The following is a 20512-nucleotide window of genomic DNA, read 5'->3' on the forward strand; positions in this document are numbered from 1 at the left end:
ACAAGTGTGTTTGAATAAGAGATTATTTGGGATAATTTTTTAAAAAAATATTGTAACGCTTTTTTGATATAATATATGCGAGCTAAAAAGATTGTTAAAAAATGTATTAATAACACAAGCAAATAAATCTTAACAAATAAAGCACTTTTCTATGCTAAACAGTTAACGCCAGTACAAAAAGCTTCCTTTGATCATTAGTAAAGAGGATAAAGAGAGAGAGAGAGAGAGAGAGAGAGAGAAATAATACATTAAGGGATAAACCGCAAAACCAACCTTACTTTAGGGGGAGTTGTCATGATTAACCCTCAAAATTACAACGTATATATCACTTGAAAATCCAAACAAATTATTGGTTCCTGTGTCAAGGAATCCCTTCCCGTCAAATCCCAACCGCGTTGTGCAAAGTTGCCGTCCCAAATAACGCCAAGAGCATCATAGATCAATTTGTTTTCCCCGCGAGACAACCAAATAATGCCAAGAACATCATAGGGTTGAAAGAAAAGGAGAAACCCTCCTGTTTCCAAGTGTTTCTTCACCAGCACTTTCAATATGAACAAACCCGTCCCATCAGTGATTACTTTTTATGAAAAAAAAATCACATGTTTGAGAAAAGAAGGATAAAACTCATATTAGGGGACTAAGGAGAGGGATTGGACTGAGTGATAAAATGGAAGGGATTGTAAATAAATTGCCATGAATTCAAGATCTTTCACATTTAATCAACAATTCTGGCTAACACGCTTCTGGAAAAATCTGCATACATGCATCAATCACAAGGTATAATTAGTATTAGTGGCTGTGTTCATTTTTGTTTGTTTGTATTTTTTTGTTGGTAATAGCCGATGTTCATGAACTAGATCAATACATTCGTAAAGCATAAATCAAACTATCATGCATGCATCAATTAAATTTTTGAGTAATTCATGTACATCAGTAATATATGCATCAATTATAGGTGTATGGCATGAGTGGTGATATATGTACCAGTTATACACTCTTCTAAAGTTCTTGAAAGGCCATCTTCAAACAACAATTACCTTACAAAAATACACTTATCTTTACTTTCGCGCCCCACAACTCTCACGGAATCGTTCTACAACCACAGGCGGAACTTGAAGCTGTCTAGTAGACAAGTATACTTGAGGAAAATTTCTTACATTTTGGTCCGTTTGGTTGGACTGAAGGGAAAATATTTTCCAACGAAATCATTTTCCTGAAAAATCACTTCCTTCCCCATAATTTTCCTGGAAAATCACTTCCTACTCCATAATTTTCCAGTGTTTGGTTATTAAGTGAAAATACTTTCCAAATTCCTTTTTTCATAATTTTCCGGTGTTTAATTTGTCAATGAAAATATTTTCTGATATGTTTGTTGATATGTTGCAAATATTTTTCTACTCTCAAAACATTTATTTCATTACAAGTTAATTTTAGTTTCTATCCATTATAATCATATTATCATTTCTATAAAATATTTATTCATTTTACACCATGAATTCTTAAATGGAATTATTAATGATACTAATGAATTGGCTGGGAAAGAAGAGTTAAAAATCAAAGGAAAACCTAGCTGAACACTATTCTTTAGCAATCATGTTTCTAGCAGCCCCTTATTTAGGAAACACAATACAATAGTCAAAAGGGAAGATTTACAATAGTGCTTTCAGATGGTCCACTTGTTTCTCTCTCAAGGAAAGAGAAAAATTAGAAAGATGAGTATAAGCAAAGTGTACCAAATCTGCACTCGTCTTTGATGGGGACCTAAAGATTTTTTTCGAGGGGCAAATTTCTGATCAGAGAAAGCAAATCAATGCAATCCTTAGACGGTCAAAAAAAGTTTTCTGAGGATGAAAATGACAAAGGAGAAGATGTACAAGAACAAGCTAGTGGAGTGGACCAAACATCTTCAGCCTAGATATCAAAGGCAAATATAAGCCAAAATATAAAATATTGCTCAACAAAAACGAAAATCACATCTCCAAATGAAAAATGGTCCCAAAAATATCAGTTGCCCAGGTGAGGAAAAAAAATGAAGAAGGGAAGGAAACACTTTTAAAAAGGGAGCTGAGGGTGGGAGTGGTGGGAAAGTCAAGAGAAGTGAATGCCTTTTTGTACTCATTCTACTCTGTGCAGCAATTCTTGCCACACCGCCCTGATCGCCGCCATGGACGGCAGCGAGTCCACTAATGTGAATGGTTCCGCCGCTGCAGTGAGAAATTTTGCGGCCCCTTTTGTAGCCAATGGGACTGCCGAGACAACTTCAGTGACCACGGAGCACTTGTCAAGTCTGTCTGTTGGTGATGATGGAAGAGACTTCTCCGTTCAGCCTCAAGACAAACCAGAGAAAGACCCCAGAAAGATTGCCAGAAAGTACAGCCTTTTTCTCTGCTTTGTGTTGATATTGGCCGCTTTTAAAGGAAAAAAATGAGAGAGAGATGCCGGAGTAGCTTACCTCCGAAAGTGGGTCTTTGCCGGAGGCCGGCGAAGAAGAGTGGGTCTTTCCCTTGGATTTGTTTGCTGGATGAGATGTCACTGCCGAAGAAGAGTCTGTTATCACCCCTTCCTAAGACTGCTTTTACAAAAGGAGAGTAACTTCACGACGATAGACACGGAAGTTATTTTACTTCCGTGGGTGTAACTTATTTCCTGGCAGAAATTATTTTTTCAAATTAATTGACATTCAAACAACGAAAAATTGTGAAAAATGTTTTCAGGAAAATCTTTTCCACCCAAACAAACAGTCGTGTAAAAAGCTCTAGCGGCAAAGTTTGATGTTTTTAGGAATATAAGTGAAATATTTGAACGTATCAAAGGAATATAGAAGGATTTTCTATAATCTTGAAAGGGAGGTGAGGGGACAAAGTCTATTTTTTTGTAAGGATTGGAGAGCGGCTACCTCTCTCCACTCTCTAAAGACAAAATTTTGATACTTTGGGAACCCAAATTCGTATTATGTATTCGTAATCTCTCTTGTTAATTGAGTGTTGCTGTACTCAGATTTGATGCAAATTGAATTACTATTCGGCATCTAGGAATATGTTCAACGAACAATTTTCGTAATAATGTACCTATTGAATGGTTGTAAAACACACGCCTCGCGTGAATGGTCCAGCAGTAGCTTCCTCTCACAAGGATCGAGAGGTCCCGAATTCGAGTCTCAACTCTGCTGGATTCGAGTCTCAACTCTGCTAGGGTCGGGTTGGAGCGCCGGGCCCGAGCCGCAGGGGAAAGAATTAACCCGGACACCCCTGTGTCGATAAAAAAAAAAAAAAAAAAGTTGTAAAACACCCACGACCAAAGTCATGAACGCAATTAAGTTCTCATTCAATTTATCTCCTAGTATTTCTTTTAAAATTTCCCATTAATGATGCATATGTAATCTTGACCGTGTATGTACATTCTTGAATTGAGGAGTTATGTACGGTAAGATTCATCTTATATGTATAAAGCTATATGCGTATAAACAGACTTCGTTTTTCCTTCAATCATCATTAGTTTTTTTTTTCTTCCCTTGTCACTAATCACAAGAACTTGGATATAGAAGATCAAGGTGCTGTGATTAAATACTCTAAATCACTTGGAGGATATAGCATCAAGTTCTTACAGAAGGCACGCACAATGGTACTGATCAGGTATGTTTAAGCTGCAAAAAAATTCTTAGCTATAGATTCGAGTACTTGATATATTCCTCGTTTTTTGTCTGTTTCCATTTCATCACAAGTACGAAGATGACAGGAAGGGTATAATTTCAAAATAAAAGGACCTCGAGAGATCAGTTTTATTGATCCGATTTGTTTGAATTGTAAGTTATTTGAGATATTTTTACTGTAACACTTTTTGTGATGTGATGTATGTGAGATAAAAAAGTAATTGAGAAGATAGAAAGGTGGATTGGAAATTGCAATGATGATGTAAGCAAATATATTTAGAAAAATAATAAGCTGTCCAAACAAGCTTGATCTACTCAAAATGGTATTTAATAATGCTAAAGTCCTAATATGCCTAAGTTCTTATTGATTCTGCTCAATGGGACATTCCTTCCATTTTTTTAATACGTCTACAAAACTAATATCCACATTTTTATGGACCGATTCATGTATTAATGAAGTGAAAAAAAAATAGTGACGTGTGGATGTGTAACTTGTGTAAAGATTTATCTTTTCTCCTCGTCTTGTTTGGGGTTAAATTAGGTGGAATATTAGGTGGAAATCAAATTTAAGTAGCAAATTCAAACAACCTGCTGCAGGGAGGACCGAGTTTGATTTTGCTACTTGAGTTTGATTTCCACCTAATAGCCGTATAAAAAATTTAACCCCAAATACAGAGTTATATATTAAATTATGGCTGCCGTGTCTCGGTCCTCCCTTTCTCATTGATTTTGCGTGGAGGGAATGTTAACTTGGGCAGCAAGAGCACGCAAAGAAAGATGCTACTCTATAATTTTCCATAGATCCAAGCTTTCATAATCGTTGAACCAAATATGAAAACAAGGAGTTAATGATATGGTAAGGTTCTTGTTATCCTGCATTAATAATGTTGAGAAAATATATCCTTGTTTGGATTGCGATTTTCCGTCGAAAAATTACATCGTTTTCCGTGATCACATTTCCTTATTACCTTTTTCCCTCACATACATCAAATCGCTACAATAATTTTTCCATGAAAAATGCAATCCAAACACAAAGACTCTAAAAGCATCACAAAATTAAGGGGTGCAACTTACAAGCAAACGGATCCGGTGCCAACTTGTATAAGTTGAAGCCAAATTGTCAAACTAAACTAATACATGTATCTAATGTTTGTAATTATGAGCTTGTCCGAAAAGTGAATTATTTGCACAAATTTATTTGCTTACATTATCAACATATTTTTTTAACGATTTTTTATCTCGCGCACATCACATCTAAAATGTCTTATAAATATTTCTATAAAAAAATTATTCTGAATAGCCTGCTGCCTAACATACTCTATAGAGTAAAATTTTAAACTATGTGAAGTTTCTCTAATAGTGACTTGCTATACAATTGAATTAGTGAATTCCTTGGACCCAAAACTAGTTGGGTCCCCATTCTTAAAAAAAAGAAGAAGAAGAAGAAGAAGAAGAATTTAGTTAGTAGTTCAATCTTAGACGCAATTGAATTGATCAATCTTGGACGTAAATAAACGATGTAGGCAGCTGCAAGAGTCAAACTCCCAGTTTTCCACAACCGAGGCCCTTTGACATTAAGCCCCTTTTCTGGCATGGCCAATTGGCCATTCGGCAAACAGTGAATAAACAACAAAAGCTCATCATGGTCAATGCAATTGCGATCATTCGATCACTTCAACGGCAACATCGCACTGCTCTTGGCCATTGAGAGAGCATTAGACTAGTCATTGGCTGCTTTTGGACCCGACCCTAGCGCCCAGACAAGAAGATGTGACCCAACACATTAATTAAGAAGTAGTGGGTAGGATTACTAGCAGCAGCATCATATACGTGGAATATTACTAGCTTGACTGAATCGCTGTATTTTTTTTATAAAAATATTTAAAATTTTTATAAAAAAATATATTGTAACGATTAAATATATTTGATATAAAATATTGATTAAAAAAATATATTTATGAAAAAATATTTAAAAATTTTTTTGGAGGAATGTAGTAGTTTTCAAAACCAGGCCTAATAATACGTGCATAGTTAAGCTATGGAGTTTGTAAGATTCTACTACACTTCGTACAAAAACAAACAAGAGGGAGTTTGAAAAGCCAGAAACGAGAGGGAGTTTGATTGTAAGGAAAAAGAGCCTCATAGAGTAATACAAAAAGCTGTGAAGAGTTGGACGGAATTTGAGGAGGTCAACAAAGGGAAGGAGAGTAGAAAGAACACTCAGGGAACAGAAACTCTGGAATATGCTGAGCAAGTCCAAAAACAGTGTGAGAACCAAGCCGGACTGATGATCAAGGTCCACACCCACCTAGACAGAAGGCAACAAATGGTGGGAATTGGAGTCACTGTGACAGACTTGGCAGGTTGTCTACAAGCGAGCTGGGCTTTAAGGGAAAGAATGTCAGGAGACACAAAGCAGGACCTTGCTGGTGCGGTAAGGCTTGCACTTCTGAATGCTATTAATCAAGGCTGGACATGTATTAAAGTGGAGCTGGAGGATAGTGAGTTGATTGAGTGCATTATACATTCAAGAACAAGCAATCAACAGATGGCTACTCTGTTGGAGGATATTCAGTCTATAAGTAATCTGTTCCAAAAGTGTACTTTCTCTTTTGCTGAATCAGGTTTCGTAGGTAGTATCAAATTGAGCATATATGCTCTAACAATCTTAGTTGATGAGGAATGGGTGAATCCCAACTTAAAGTGCTAAGCACTAATGTTTAGGTAGGACCTTTGTCCTGGTGAATGGACCTTTGTCCAAATCTGTACAAATTTGTGTAATTTATAAAGCTATCGTTTCGACAAAAAAAAAAAAAAGTACAAAAACAAACGGGCGGGAGAAATATTCATTTTGTAAGACATTTGTATGTTTCTTCATTACATCGAGTGGGTCCCAGAAAAAAAATTTTTTGTGTACTATTTGAGAGGTCCACGGCCCAGGTAAGAAATATTATTAATAATTAGTGATATAAAATACTACAAATAGTTGGTAGTTTTTTGTTCATTTTTGCACCCCTTGATTTCAAAGTGGAAAGCTTTTTTTTTTTGTCAGACTTTTTCAAGTAAAGCAATTAAACCTAATCCCAAAGTCCACCTCAAAAGCCGGCAACTCTTGAGGCAACCTTGGGGACTTAACTACCCGACCCTCAAACCCCTTAGAATCGATGTGGGACAACGGGAAGGTTGGAAGGGAAGTTTCTACTAGACCTTAACTAAGACCCACTTACCTCAGAATTCCCCCCCGACTTACGTCTTTGTCTTTTTTTGTCAGACTTTTTCAAGTAAAGCAATTAAACCTAATCCCAAAGTCCACTTCAAAAGCCGGCAACTCTCGAGGCAACCTTGGGACTAAGTGGAAAGCTTTTGATTACATGCTTTTGTTCATCACATCGGGTCTAAAAGCAAATGAATCCCAAAAGTCAGTAAAAGTAACTACTTATGCTATATTAAAATTTGCAATTTGGAAGGTCCAGGTCATAGAGACGAAAGGAGAGGAAGGAAGGAGGAAAGTGCATGAAAAAGAATCAATAGAAAAAACGGTAATTAGTTATAAGGTATGAAATGAAAACGAAGGAATATGCTTTCATCTCGGGCGTCGGAACCAACTCTCTGCTATTCACCGCATTTTCCTATCTTATTCAAGGGAAAGGAACCGAGAAATTTCACTTGAGAGCGAAAGGGGAATTACTTCTACTTCAAAAAACTATTCCTCCTTAGGTTTTTAAGTTTAAACAGGGCATCTGATTCACTGTTCAGTCTCCATATACCCTGACCTGAAGAATTTTGACCAATATTAGAGCACCACATCAGAAAAGCAATATACGCCAGCGGAAATACCAATTCTACAAGAAACACATTGTCCATCAGCTTTATTGCGTGGCATCTTTTTATTCGTTCCACTTATGTGGAACACGATCCCCCAACGGAGTCTTGCTGAAGCCAACAAACTCTGCTCATAGCCTATACAGTTGCCCCAAGCCGCCTCGAAACGCCAAAACCACCCTAGACTCCGTGAAATGGCAAATTTATCCTCCAGGAAAGTTGGAAGAAAATTCCAGTCTTTTTCCTGTATAGGAGACCACCTCCCCAAGCTCGACTCAATCAATGGCTGTCTTTCCCAAAATCCGAGGCACTCATGACCAAACCCTAATTAGTCTAACCGCACAAATCTATAACAAAGCTAACATAAACAAAGAAGATTTGTTTGTGTTAGTTGAAGTTATTTTTTACTTTTTTTTTTAAGTGAAAGTTTGAAACCTAAGGCCTCCTGTTTATAATTTTTCCTAATTTACTATCTAACTCAATCCATTCATCTCCCTTGTGTTAGTTTAAGTTATTTAAATGTTAAAGTAAAATTAAAAAATAATTATGAATATTTCAAACTTAACTGATAGGGCACAATAAAATTAGTAAGATAATTTTACTTGTAACTAATAGATTTCATTTCGTAGATAAGAGGCGGTAGATAGAATTTCACTTTTGATTTTCTTTTTAAAAATATTATTAAAATTAATTTCGATCAAAAATTCGAAGAAACCAAACTAAAAGAATAACAATTTCAAACTCATTTAAGAATTTAAATGATGATGTTTAAATTGTATTAGAATGATTTAGGTTGATCATATCCAAAATAAACTTGAAAACGTTGAGCTGAGGAGCATGAATCCTTGGGCTTTGTATGGCCCTATTTCATGCGCCCCTTCCCTCCGAGAGAGAAAAAAAAAAAAGAAACAGAAAGGATATATATGTAATTATGTTTGAGATCCGTGAGGTATAACAAATAATTGGGAGTGGAAATAGGATTGTTTAATACGAAAAGATAAATTAAAAGAACGAGCACAAGAAGCCAAGAAAGTACGTCGAAAGTTCACTGGGCGATTCGAAGCGTTGGCTCTTTAACTTGGCGTTGTCTTATAACGGAGGTTTGCGGAGAGCGGGGCTGTAGGGTGATATCTCTCGCAGTATTTTTATTACCGTCGCTATCAGGTTTCTCTCTCACTAATTCCGGAATAGTTTCTAGGGAGAGAAAAGGAATACGACTAATCCATCGAAGGTTGCTTAGGCCCAAAACATCACTACTATTCTCGCACGCACTCTTGCTATCTCTAAAACCTATCTGCAGAAATCTCCTTCTTTCAAGGTACTACTCACTTTCGAAACCCCAGCAATTAAGTTTTACATTTTTATTTATTATGTCGAATTTATTTGCTATGTGATTGATAGATTTGCACATATATCTAGAAGAAAAAATAAATGAATTCTGTTTTTAGTGCTTCCATGTAGGAAGGAAGTATTAGTTGTTTAGAATTGAAGTAGTTGTTCTAGATCCTTTGTCCGTTTTATGCCGTTATTGGTGAAAGATTTTATATTTGCTGAATCTGTGTGATGTGATCGCTGGATTCATGTGTTGAATTGTTTGAAATTTGTAGGTGGAGTTTTTTGTCCTAATTGGGGAGCGGAGGATTGCGGAGTGATTTGGTGGATTTTTTTTTTTTCCTTTTGGGTGGAAGTTGATGGGGAAAGGGGGGCAAGATTATGGAAAAAAGGAGATTTTGGGCGAGAAAAAGGAGTCTAATAGGGAAGCTTATCCAGCGTGGTCAAAAGATGTGAAGGAGTGTGAGGACAAGTTTCAGGTTAGGAGAGATTTTGGGTTGTCCAGCGATGAGGTGGAAAAGAGAAGGCGGATCTATGGGTGGAATGAGCTTGAAAAGCACGAGGGGCCTTCCATTTTTAGGTTGATTTTGGATCAGTTTAATGATACTCTGGTTAGGATTTTGCTTGTGGCTGCAGTGGTCTCGTTTGTTTTGGCTTGGTGTGATGGCGAGGAAGGTGGGGAAATGGAGATCACTGCATTTGTGGAGCCTTTAGTCATATTCTTGATCTTAATTGTGAATGCTGGTGTTGGGGTGTGGCAAGAGAACAATGCTGAGAAAGCATTGGAGGCTCTGAAGGAGATACAATCTGAGCATGCCACTGTGATTCGTGATGGTAGAAAAATTTCGAGTTTGCCCGCAAAGGAGCTTGTTCCGGGGGATATTGTTGAGTTGCGAGTTGGGGATAAAGTTCCTGCTGATATGAGGGTTTTGAGTCTGATTAGCTCGACTTTTCGGGTTGAGCAGGGGTCATTGACTGGAGAAAGTGAGGCTGTTAGTAAGACCAGTAAAGCTGCTGCAGAGGATGTTGACATTCAGGGGAAAAAGTGCATGGTTTTTGCCGGAACAACTGTGGTTAATGGGAACTGTGTTTGTTTGGTTACTGACATTGGGATGAATACTGAGATAGGAAAGGTCCATTCACAGATTCAAGAGGCCTCACAAAGTGAGGAAGATACTCCATTAAAGAAGAAATTGAATGAGTTTGGAGAGATTTTGACTGCTATTATTGGAGTAATATGCTTACTAGTTTGGTTAATTAACTTGAAATATTTTCTCTCCTGGGATTATGTTGATGGCTGGCCTAGGAATTTTAAGTTCTCATTTGAGAAGTGCACGTACTACTTTGAGATTGCTGTAGCATTGGCAGTTGCTGCCATTCCGGAAGGGCTTCCGGCTGTCATCACAACTTGCTTAGCCCTAGGCACCCGCAAAATGGCTGCTAAGAATGCACTTGTTCGCAAACTTCCCAGTGTGGAAACTCTTGGTTGTACAACTGTAATTTGCTCGGATAAAACGGGTACATTGACGACAAACCAAATGGCTGTGGCTAAGTTAGTAGCTATGGGTTCGAAGGGGAGTGCTCTTCGAACGTTTAATGTGGAAGGGACCTCTTATGATCCTTCTGATGGAAAAATACAAGATTGGCCAAAGAGTCAAATAGATGCTAACCTTCAAATGATTGCTAAGATTTCGGCAGTGTGCAATGATTCTGGAGTGGAACAATCTGGCCATCATTATGTCGCCAGCGGCCTGCCTACAGAGGCGGCATTGAAGGTATCTTAATCTTATCTTTTATCTCCTCATGCAAATTTAATTTTTAGGCTTCATATAGCAAGAATAAAATCTTTGGTTTTCCTTTCTGACATTAATACATGTGGTAACCGAAATTTGTCGTGGCTTTGTTAGATTCAGTCCTGATCATTAAATTTTCAACAACTGAATAATAAATAGCTCTTGGTCCTCCGGACATAAAAGATCACTAGTTTGTGTTCTATATAATCTTTTTTGAGCAAAAATTCAATTTTTTTTGGGGGGGGGGGGGGGTTATCTGCTTGACTATTGTGATGTTCCTCAGAAGTCCTTAGACAAAAAGAATAGGAAGAAGGTCATAGTTCTTTTTCTAACTTTTTAGCAGACTAAAGGTGACTCCATAAGTTGCTGCTATGAGATATACTTGTTTGCTTCAGATGTGTTAACTGGTCCTCCAAAGGCTTCCTAGCAACTGATATTTCATGGAAGGAAATTGTTGATGTGAACTTCTCGTGGTTGATTATCTTTCAGGTTCTGGCTGAAAAAATGGGTCTTCCTGCTGGATTGGATGCTGTCTCATCTTCTGCTAACAATGGTGGACTTCGTAAGTGGTTTTCGCTTCTCTCAACATCACGTGTCACGCTAAGTTTGTCAATTCTACTGCTGACCCCCACTTACTTCATTTTGATAGGTTCCTCAAACATATGGAATAAGATTGAGAAACGGATTGCCACTCTTGAGTTTGATCGTGATAGGAAATCAATGGGAGTTATCGTGCAAAACTCTAATTCTGGAAGGAAGTTATTGTTGGTGAAGGTAATAACCTTCGCTCTTTCTTCCGAAACATCTGGCCTCTTGTGTTTTACTGCTGTGTTTTGTATTCTTTATCTAATATTGTTGGGCATGAGGGTCATATGTTTTTCTTTGGTTTATCTGTGGGACCTACAAGTGGTATAATTAATTCTTCTTGTGCAATGTTGGGTTTCCTTCATTTTTTTCTTTGCGATGGACACCATACTGATCAAAGGCTGATGCTTTTCTTTTTTTTTTGGTAACGGAGACTGGAAAATGTGAAACTTCAATTTATGGCAGGATTCAAGATTTATTTGGCATGGCTGCTTTCCAAATTATTTTTCTGGCCATAGTCATTTAAATCCAATTGATAACTTAATAACATGCCTTTGGAAACGGTGCCATTTCATGTGTGTATGTGCTTAGACCTCTCCATATAGGAAGCTTTTCAGTCAATTATATAGTGGATAGAGTTGACTCATGTTTAATGGGAAATGTTTAATCTCAATAGTGGTCTAGGTGATTGATGTGGCTGCTTCCAGGTCATCTTTTATGTAGCTTCCCTGGTCTGAAATGTTCCACATTGTACAAATCTAAGGATTCTTTTGCTCGGCTCTGGACACCATTGCTTTGTTATATGTCTAGTTTGTTTTGAGCTTTGACAGAAATTGATCTTTTCTCTGTGTAAAATGTTCGGAGAATTTTAGGACCAATACATCTATAATTTACTAAACATTTTGATCATATGTGTTTTGACTTCAAGAGCCTCAGTTTCTTCCCCTCTTGATGGAAAGTTTAGTTGAGTTGCTTGATTAGATTCTACATGTCTACAGGGTGCTGTGGAAAATCTGCTCGAGAGAAGCTCCTTTGTGCAATTGCGTGATGGTTCTGTTGTCGAACTGGATCAAACTTTAAGGAATCTCGTTCTAGAAAGCCAGCATGAAATGTCAACGAAAGCATTACGTGTTTTAGGTTTTGCATACAAGGATGACGTTCCAGAATTTGCCACTTATACTGGTGATGAGGACCATCCAGCTCATAAGCTCTTATTGAATCCAGCTAATTATTCTTCAATTGAGAGTAAACTGATTTTTGTTGGTTTGGCTGGAATAAGGGTGAGGATATACTTGAATGTTGTTGCATTGATTACCATAATTTCCATAAACATGTTTTAAATGTTAAGATTATGACAGTTTGTGAGTTTGTTTGCTTGTTTGACAGGATCCACCTCGGAAGGAGGTTCGCCAAGCTATTGAAGATTGCAGAGCAGCTGGGATTCGAGTTATGGTAATTACTGGAGACTACAAGAATACAGCTGAAGCTATATGTCGTGAAATTGGTGTTTTTGGATCGCATGAGGATATTAGTTCAAGAAGCTTAACAGGAAAAGACTTCATGGACCTTCGCAACCCAAAATCGCATTTAAGACAGCTTGGGGGACTTCTTTTCTCTAGGGCTGAACCAAGGCACAAGCAAGAAATAGTCAGGCTGCTCAAAGAAGATGGTGAAGTTGTAGCAATGACTGGGGATGGAGTGAATGATGCACCTGCATTGAAATTAGCAGATATTGGAATTGCAATGGGAATTGCAGGAACTGAGGTAGAACTTTGCTTTCGGCTTCCAGAAACTAAGATTTTTACTTGCTTTGAAGCATGTGATGATGTTAATGTTTCTCATTATGATATGAAAATCAATGGCGTATGTGCGAATATTTATTTGTGCCAGTTGAATTTTTTTTTAATAGTATCGTAGAGGACTTGAACCTCAATCAAGATCAATATCACATGAAACGTGGGGAAGATAAAAGAAGAAACTTTAGTGAATGAATCTTTTGTGGCTACCATGAAATGCTATCGATCTTTTATGACACCTTCTAATTCACTACCCAGTAGAACAGTTATTTTTCTTCCACTATTTGTTTCATATCCTGGTGCTGTATTCTATATCTCACATTTGCTTAACATGCCAGGTTGCAAAGGAAGCTTCTGACATGGTTCTGGCAGACGATAATTTCAGCACAATTGTTGCTGCTGTTGGTGAAGGCAGATCCATTTACAACAATATGAAGGCATTCATCAGGTTTATCTTTTCCTTCTTGATTTTTATAGCACTTGCTATGAATTCAGAAACTTCACACTACCAATCCATAAGTAAAAAATTGTTCTTGCATGTCAATGTGTTCAATTGCACTTTTGCATTATGAAAACATGAAGACTCACCACTTTTTAAGCACTTGTGCAAAATACAGAGCAGTGCCCTTGATGTCATGTTCTTTTTGTCCTTTATCTGATGCTCTTTTGTAAACAATGTCCTATCCTCACCTTTTTGTTGTCTCTGCGAAGGATAAGTTAGCATGTTTCTCATTGTTGCAGGTACATGATTTCCTCGAACATTGGTGAGGTTTTCTCCATTTTTCTGACAGCAGCTTTAGGTATCCCTGAGGGTCTTATCCCAGTTCAGCTTCTGTGGGTCAACCTGGTAACTGATGGACCACCAGCAACAGCTTTGGGATTCAATCCACCAGATAAGGATGTAATGAAGAAACCTCCTAGGAGAAGTGATGATTCGTTGATCAGTCCTTGGATTTTGTTTCGTTATCTGGTGAGATATTTTTAACTCTCAGTTAACCGATCTCTCTCAGTTGTGCAGTGTTTTATCACTTCTTTTTGTTTGCTTGCCTCATTTGAGCTTTGATGCAGGTGATTGGACTATATGTTGGTTTAGCAACAGTTGGTATTTTCATCATCTGGTATACGCATGACTCTTTCTTTGGCATTGATCTAAGTGGAGATGGACACAGTCTTGTCACCTATGCCCAGCTAGCTAACTGGGGTCAATGCAACTCATGGGAGAATTTCACAGCTTCACCTTTCACAGCTGGGAATCTAGTGTTCAACTTTGACACAAATCCATGTGACTACTTCCAGACTGGCAAAATCAAGGCTATGACTCTCTCCCTCTCTGTTTTGGTCGCCATTGAGATGTTCAATTCCCTCAATGCTCTCTCGGAAGATGGAAGCCTCTTGACAATGCCTCCATGGGTTAACCCATATCTCCTTGTCGCCATGTCAGTCTCATTTGGCTTGCATTTCTTGATTCTTTACGTTCCATTCCTAGCTCAAGTCTTTGGCATTGTCCCTTTAAGCCTGAACGAGTGGTTATTGGTATTGTTGGTTGCCCTCCCCGTCATATTAATTGATGAAGTTCTCAAGTTTGTGGGTCGGTGTACGAGTGGAGTTCCAACATCAGCAAGAACTACAAAGCACAAGGCGGAGTGAGAACAAATAATATCAAACAGATAACAGGCTGAGAATAACGCTCATGCATAAAGCCGCGGACGGGCATATTGGTGATACCCACGGTCTCAGTTCTTGGAGTAAGATACAAGTATTAGTTGGAAACCTGGACTATGGAGGGTTAATTATTACATAGATTCGTTTGACATTTATAGAACTCTTGATTGATGGTAGAGTCTTACCATGACTTTCTAGTTTTGTTTTTACTGAATGATTGGCCTTTTAATTGTTGGGCTGATCTCATTAGTTTGAGCGAAGTGGAACATCAAGTGGTATGTTCTACTAATTCTATTTGTTGGTTTCGCCAATACTAACCAGTTGAGAAATTGGATGTTGCAAAATTCTACTTTTTTTTTTATATATAGAAAAGCACAAACTTTACCGTGTCAGAAGGTAGAGTACTGTCGAACTCTGCAATTTTCTGCAGCGTACCATCGAAGTGGGCTCGTCTTTGGTTTAACTTTTCATTTTTCAAGAAAAAAACAAGTAAATCGCAATAATTAGATTAGATTAGATTACAAGGATATGCTCAAAGGGCAAACAATAAAATGACAGCTTATAAAAACAGCGGCGTTCCGTTGAAGGATTCTCGCTGAAGTGAAAAGCGTACAGAATCACAATGCCAGATTCGCATAATCTACAAGAAACCAACAAAGTAATCATTTCATTAATCACCAAAATACCATTCCAAAGCGCATAGCTTACAATGCATGAACCACGACACAAAAATACACCACCTAATCACTACTAATCCCCCTAATTACACTACCATTACCCTAATCCCAGGACAACAGAAAGAAACACAATTAAACTACAAGCACATTCCTTCTTTTTCTTTTTTTTTGTTTCAATCTTTTTCCTCTTTCTTGACAGCAAGACTTCTGCAAAACCAACAAAAGTCAATTCTACCCTTTCCCCCCAGTCTCTCTATCCACCGAAGCCATACAGTGTCCTGCCCTGCCTCTTGAGCGCGTACACAACATCCATGGCCGTCACCGTCTTCCTCCTGGCGTGCTCTGTGTAGGTCACGGCATCACGGATGACGTTCTCCAAGAAAATCTTAAGCACCCCACGAGTCTCCTCGTAGATCAGACCGCTGATACGCTTCACTCCTCCCCTACGAGCCAGACGGCGGATTGCTGGCTTTGTGATGCCCTGGATGTTGTCGCGGAGAACCTTACGATGACGTTTTGCTCCGCCCTTTCCCAATCCTTTGCCCCCCTTTCCACGGCCCGACATTTTCAATTGCTAGCTACGAAAACTGGAGATGGATCTCTTGCTTTTCTGTACAAAATGAAGAACAATTAAGGATTAATTTAACAGAAATTAAGCTCGAGTGAACAAAAGTTTACCAAAAAAAAAAAAACAATGTACGCAAAAGATAAACCCAGAAAACTAAGTTAACCCACAAAAATACCCCCAAAATTCCTTTTAAAAAAAAACTAGAAACATTTTAGCCCCAGTGGTGAAATTATGAAATACACGACGCATCAAAAGCAAAAAAAAAAAAAAAAAGTGATTAATTGAACAGAATTTTCAGCTGAATTTATTTAAAAAATGTAAAATGAGGTATGGATTACCAAAGAAACAAATACCAATTCCTAATTTAGCTAGAAATGATCATAGCTCAAGAGCTGAAACTAAAGAAAAACAAATTATGCGAAGAAAAATGCTGTTAGAAATGCAGTAATGGTGGTATCTACTGATAAGAAAAAAGGAACCTTGATTGAAGAGAGAGAAAGCAATGGGAGTGATAGGGTTGTGAAAAGGAGTTGGGTGGGGGTGTCAATTTATAGCAGTGGTGATTGAGGAAATTGCTCGGGATCTAATGAGGGGTCGATCCAGAGTGGGAGTTCACAGATGTTTTCGACGGTTGATTTTTTATAGATGGACAGTTGGGATGCATTTTCGGGGAGCGACAAGGATCGATGACGTGGAGGTGTTGATTTTAAAATACATTTTGTGTTTCAGAATTTGGTGCGAAAAGTTTGAAACGGTTTCGGAATTTGGATTTGGAGAAAAGTTAAAAATTAGGCGGGGACGGTTAACCGCTCTGATGAGGATTTTGGGGGAAGATGGATTCGTGACGGGCGGAGCCTTCTGATCGGGTTTTCGGGTTTCCAACTCTGATTACTCCCTCCTTTCCTATTTAAGTGACTTGAATATCCGAAGCTCTTAGATTGAGAAGCTTCATTAATTCCTAAAAGAATTAATCTTTCCTACACCGACAATATATACACTATCAACATTAAATGAATGACAACTATGCAAATTTTGAATTTAAAATTTAACTTTTGTACACATATCATGAATCCAACGATAATAGTGTATACACTCTCAGTGCATATAAGATTTACTCTTTCTAAAATTCAATAATGATTTTACCTAACTTTTCAAAGCTACCATTTATCTTTCATATATTTTCAACTACTTTTAAGTTTAACGCTATAAACATTGCATTTAGTTTTTATAAGGATTAATCTTATATACATTATCAGTGTATACGTTATTACCATTAGATATATGATACATGTGTAAAATTTAAATTTAAAATTTATTGGTATGTCATCCATCTAACCATGATAATGTATACGTTAATAGTGTATGTAAAATTTACTTTTTTTATAATCCCAACTCAAGAAAGTTGAGAGTATAAATAAGAATAAATTTGCAAAAAAAAAAAAAAAAAGTTCTCCAATGCTTTTTTGATTTAATAACAGTGAACACTAGGTTTGGGTCATTTAAATAGGAGTGGAAGGAGTATCTCGTATAGGTTAATATTTAGTTTGAATTGCTATTTTGTGGAGCTTTTGTAAATAAAAAAAAATGTTGAACGATTTAACATATTTGAAGTAAAAAAGTGATTGAAAAATATAATTACAAAAAATATTTAAAAAAAATTCTTTAAAAAATTACGATCCAAACATAGACTTTTTGTACTTATATTTGGTAAATAGCGGTTAATGCGGAAATATTGGCCAACTATTTGTGGTTAATTTATTAGCAAGCTTGAAATATTCCACCTTGTCTTGTAATACTTAGATAGCATTTGTTTGCAAGAAAAGGCGAAGAAAATAGTTAATTTTCTTTCATGTATTTTTGGTTAGCAAGAAAGTAGACAAATTTTTCTTGCTCTTTCGTTCTCTTTTCTACATTTTGTAGCTCGTAATTTTTTGTAAAGTTTTGATGGAAAATGGGTTACTTAGACACAAAATTTTTAATAACTGCTAGTAATTGTCAATTAGCTTTCTCATTTTCTCTCAAAAATTTTCTTGATGAGTGAGGATGGTCATCCCAGCTCGGATCCACCGAGGAGGTATTCCAGTCCATAATAGTAGGACTCCATCCGTCATTATCACCTCGCCCACCCCGTACCTGTCGATGACCGAGGTGGACTCAGCGTCCGCTGTCACCTCAGGACGGAGTTGTGATTCACATCATTACCGAGGTCCTGTCTAAAGGATTTAACAACCGAAGAGTAGCGGATGTGTCATCTGACACACTCTGCTCACTGCCCTGACACCTTGTCCACTGCCCAGAGTTGTCGAGTCAAGGTGATATGCTGTCTTAGTCAGATTTCTAGGGACCTAGACCCCACAGTCTTTCCCTCCAAATTGTTCCCTATAAATATCAGGACCTCCCACTGAGAAAATGACTTTTTCCTGGTAAAAGCCTAAAACCCTGTGAAAATATTCCACATTTCATATTGTCAAAGGACTAACTAGATCGTTGAAGGAAAATTGGGGGACCTAGCCCCGTCTCTGATAAACTAAGCAGGTGATCTGCAAGTAAGTTACCTTTCCAACTAGGAGTGCGCTTCAGCTATCTGAGTCAGGTCAGAAATCACCTCTTCAATGAGCAAATGTAAATTAGAAGATTATTTTTATTTTTCTTTACTTCACTTCCTTGCACTTTTCACATAGCTTTCCCTCCATTCAAAACAAAAAATGGAGAACAATGGTTGCCGCAAATAATGACATTATTATCTCGTGCAAAAGTAATAGTAATAATCAATGGCAAAGAACGACATTATATCTCTTGCAAAAGAAATAACAATCAAGGTCATACGTAACATTTTTAGTTTTTTAGCAAGGGGTAAAAGCTCAAGAAGTAGGTAGAGGATAAGATACTTGGATTTAAAATCTCTAACGTCAAGAATCTCAACTTTACTCATTTAATTAAGACATCTTCAACAAGTTAATTTAAAGGATAAAATATAAAAAATCCCCTAAAAGTTAAGCGAAATATAGAAAAATCCCCCATAGTTTGAAATCATAAACTCCAATACTTTATGATTTGAATTAATTTAAAAAAGTGATGGAAATTGTCTGAAATAACAAGTTTGAAATACACGAGTTTCTTTTACAAGTATTTGTACTTAAAACAATCAAAATTTTAGTTGATATACCTATTATATCTTTAGAGTTATAATATAGAAAAGTCTCTTGTGGTTCAACAAACATACAGAAAAAAGTTTTTTATATTTTCGAATCATACGATCCAATAACTCGTAGTTTGAACTAATGTAAAAAATTGACAAAAATCATTTAAATTAATGAGTTTGAGGTTGCTTGACATGAAAAATAAATTTTTAAATCAAAATTTTAGCTAATATACATATTAAATCCTTTAAAACTCATAAAATTTGCAAAACAACCTAAAATTTCCAAATACATCTCACCTTATTTCTATACATATAATAAATAAATAAATAAATTCAAATAAAACCCACCTTATTTCTATGCACAAAATAAATAAATAAATAAAAGATCCTAAATAAACTCACCTCATTTCTATACACAAAATAAATAAATTAAAATAAAATACCACTATCATCTCTTCCTCCACCACCACCCCCGTCTCTTGCCACCAACATTTTTCACATTTCACCACCGTCCTCCCTCTATCACCACTCTCTTTCTCTATCACTGTTCCATTCCTTTCTTTCATCCCTCTATTCCTTTCCCTTTCATTCCCTTCCTTCCCCTCTACTACATCCCGCTCCCTCTCTTCCCTTCATAGTTACTTCCCTATACCATCTCTTCTTTTAGTAACCATAGCTAGTCGCAAGAGAGAGGGAAGAGGGTGTAGGAAGAGGTGGCAAACTAGATTGCCCCTTCCTCTGCATTTTCTTCCTTCATTCTAGTGATAGATTGGTCAAGCGAATGAGATGAGAAGATGTGAAAAGAGGGCCGCAATGGGAGGAAAGGGGGTGCAAGGGAGGGAAATAAGGAAAAAGAGGGTGAGAGAAGATAGTGGACAAAAAATGAGAGGAATAGGGATTGTGATGGATGAGAAGGAGGCAATAGAAGATGGCAGTAGAAGATAGAGAATGGTAGTGATAGTAACATATAACCACATGGGGATTTTTTTTCCTATAGGTTGATTTAAGCATAGGGTTTTTTCCATAAGTTTGCTTAACAGGATGGCTGGTAGAAGGTCTTTTATTGCTTATATATATTAGTATAATTGTGTCATTTCGTCTACCTTTGTTATTTTTGACGATTTTCATTACTGTTTTAAATTAGTTCAAACCATAAAAGACTGAAATGTATGATTTAAAACTACAAAGGGCTTTTCTGTAGGTTAGCTTAACCACAGGAGTATTTTTTTTTTTTTTTTGTATTTTACCCTAATTTAAGTTCACAATTACAAGTCATCTATACTAAAATTGGATCCATAGCACATCTCTGTCTTTTCATTCCCATTATTTTCTATTTCATTAAAATATACTTATTTTTTTGTTAAAGACAAACCAAATTATTTCTCGTTGATCATACAATATGTCAAGCTCATAGACTTTACATACGTACGATCTAACTATAGTATGTAGTCCTTAATCGTTAATTATGTCTCACTCATGATATATG

General features: G+C 36.9%; 2 protein-coding genes across 3 annotated transcripts; one reads left to right on the forward strand and one right to left on the reverse strand.

Moving 5' to 3' along the window:
* The first annotated feature begins 8592 nt into the window (after positions 1 to 8592).
* Positions 8593 to 14983, forward strand: LOC113709462 (calcium-transporting ATPase 4, endoplasmic reticulum-type-like). 2 transcript variants are annotated; one of them, XM_027232236.2, is made up of 9 exons: positions 8593 to 8789; positions 9079 to 10578; positions 11086 to 11158; positions 11246 to 11370; positions 12180 to 12461; positions 12568 to 12945; positions 13316 to 13425; positions 13719 to 13947; positions 14046 to 14983. In XM_027232236.2, exons 2-9 carry the CDS (start codon positions 9163 to 9165, stop codon positions 14622 to 14624), a joined length of 3192 nt encoding a protein of 1063 aa, XP_027088037.2. In that variant the 5' UTR covers positions 8593 to 8789; positions 9079 to 9162; the 3' UTR covers positions 14625 to 14983. The 2 variants fall into 2 exon arrangements, with proteins under 2 accessions (XP_027088037.2, XP_071916189.1); XM_072060088.1 differs by having other exon boundaries at positions 8652 to 8789; positions 11086 to 11370.
* A 297-nt stretch (positions 14984 to 15280) lies between these two features.
* On the reverse strand, positions 15281 to 16485 carry LOC113709470 (histone H4). Its single transcript, XM_027232246.2, has 2 exons — positions 16364 to 16485; positions 15281 to 15926 (listed from the first exon to the last, which is right to left on the reverse strand). The coding sequence occupies exon 2, from the start codon at positions 15879 to 15881 to the stop codon at positions 15570 to 15572; it is 312 nt and encodes a 103-aa protein (XP_027088047.1). The 5' UTR covers positions 15882 to 15926; positions 16364 to 16485; the 3' UTR covers positions 15281 to 15569.
* Between the last annotated feature and the right edge of the window lie 4027 nt (positions 16486 to 20512).

Source organism: Coffea arabica, chromosome 1e (genome assembly GCF_036785885.1).
Source record: "Coffea arabica cultivar ET-39 chromosome 1e, Coffea Arabica ET-39 HiFi, whole genome shotgun sequence".
Lineage (NCBI taxonomy): Eukaryota > Viridiplantae > Streptophyta > Magnoliopsida > Gentianales > Rubiaceae > Coffea > Coffea arabica.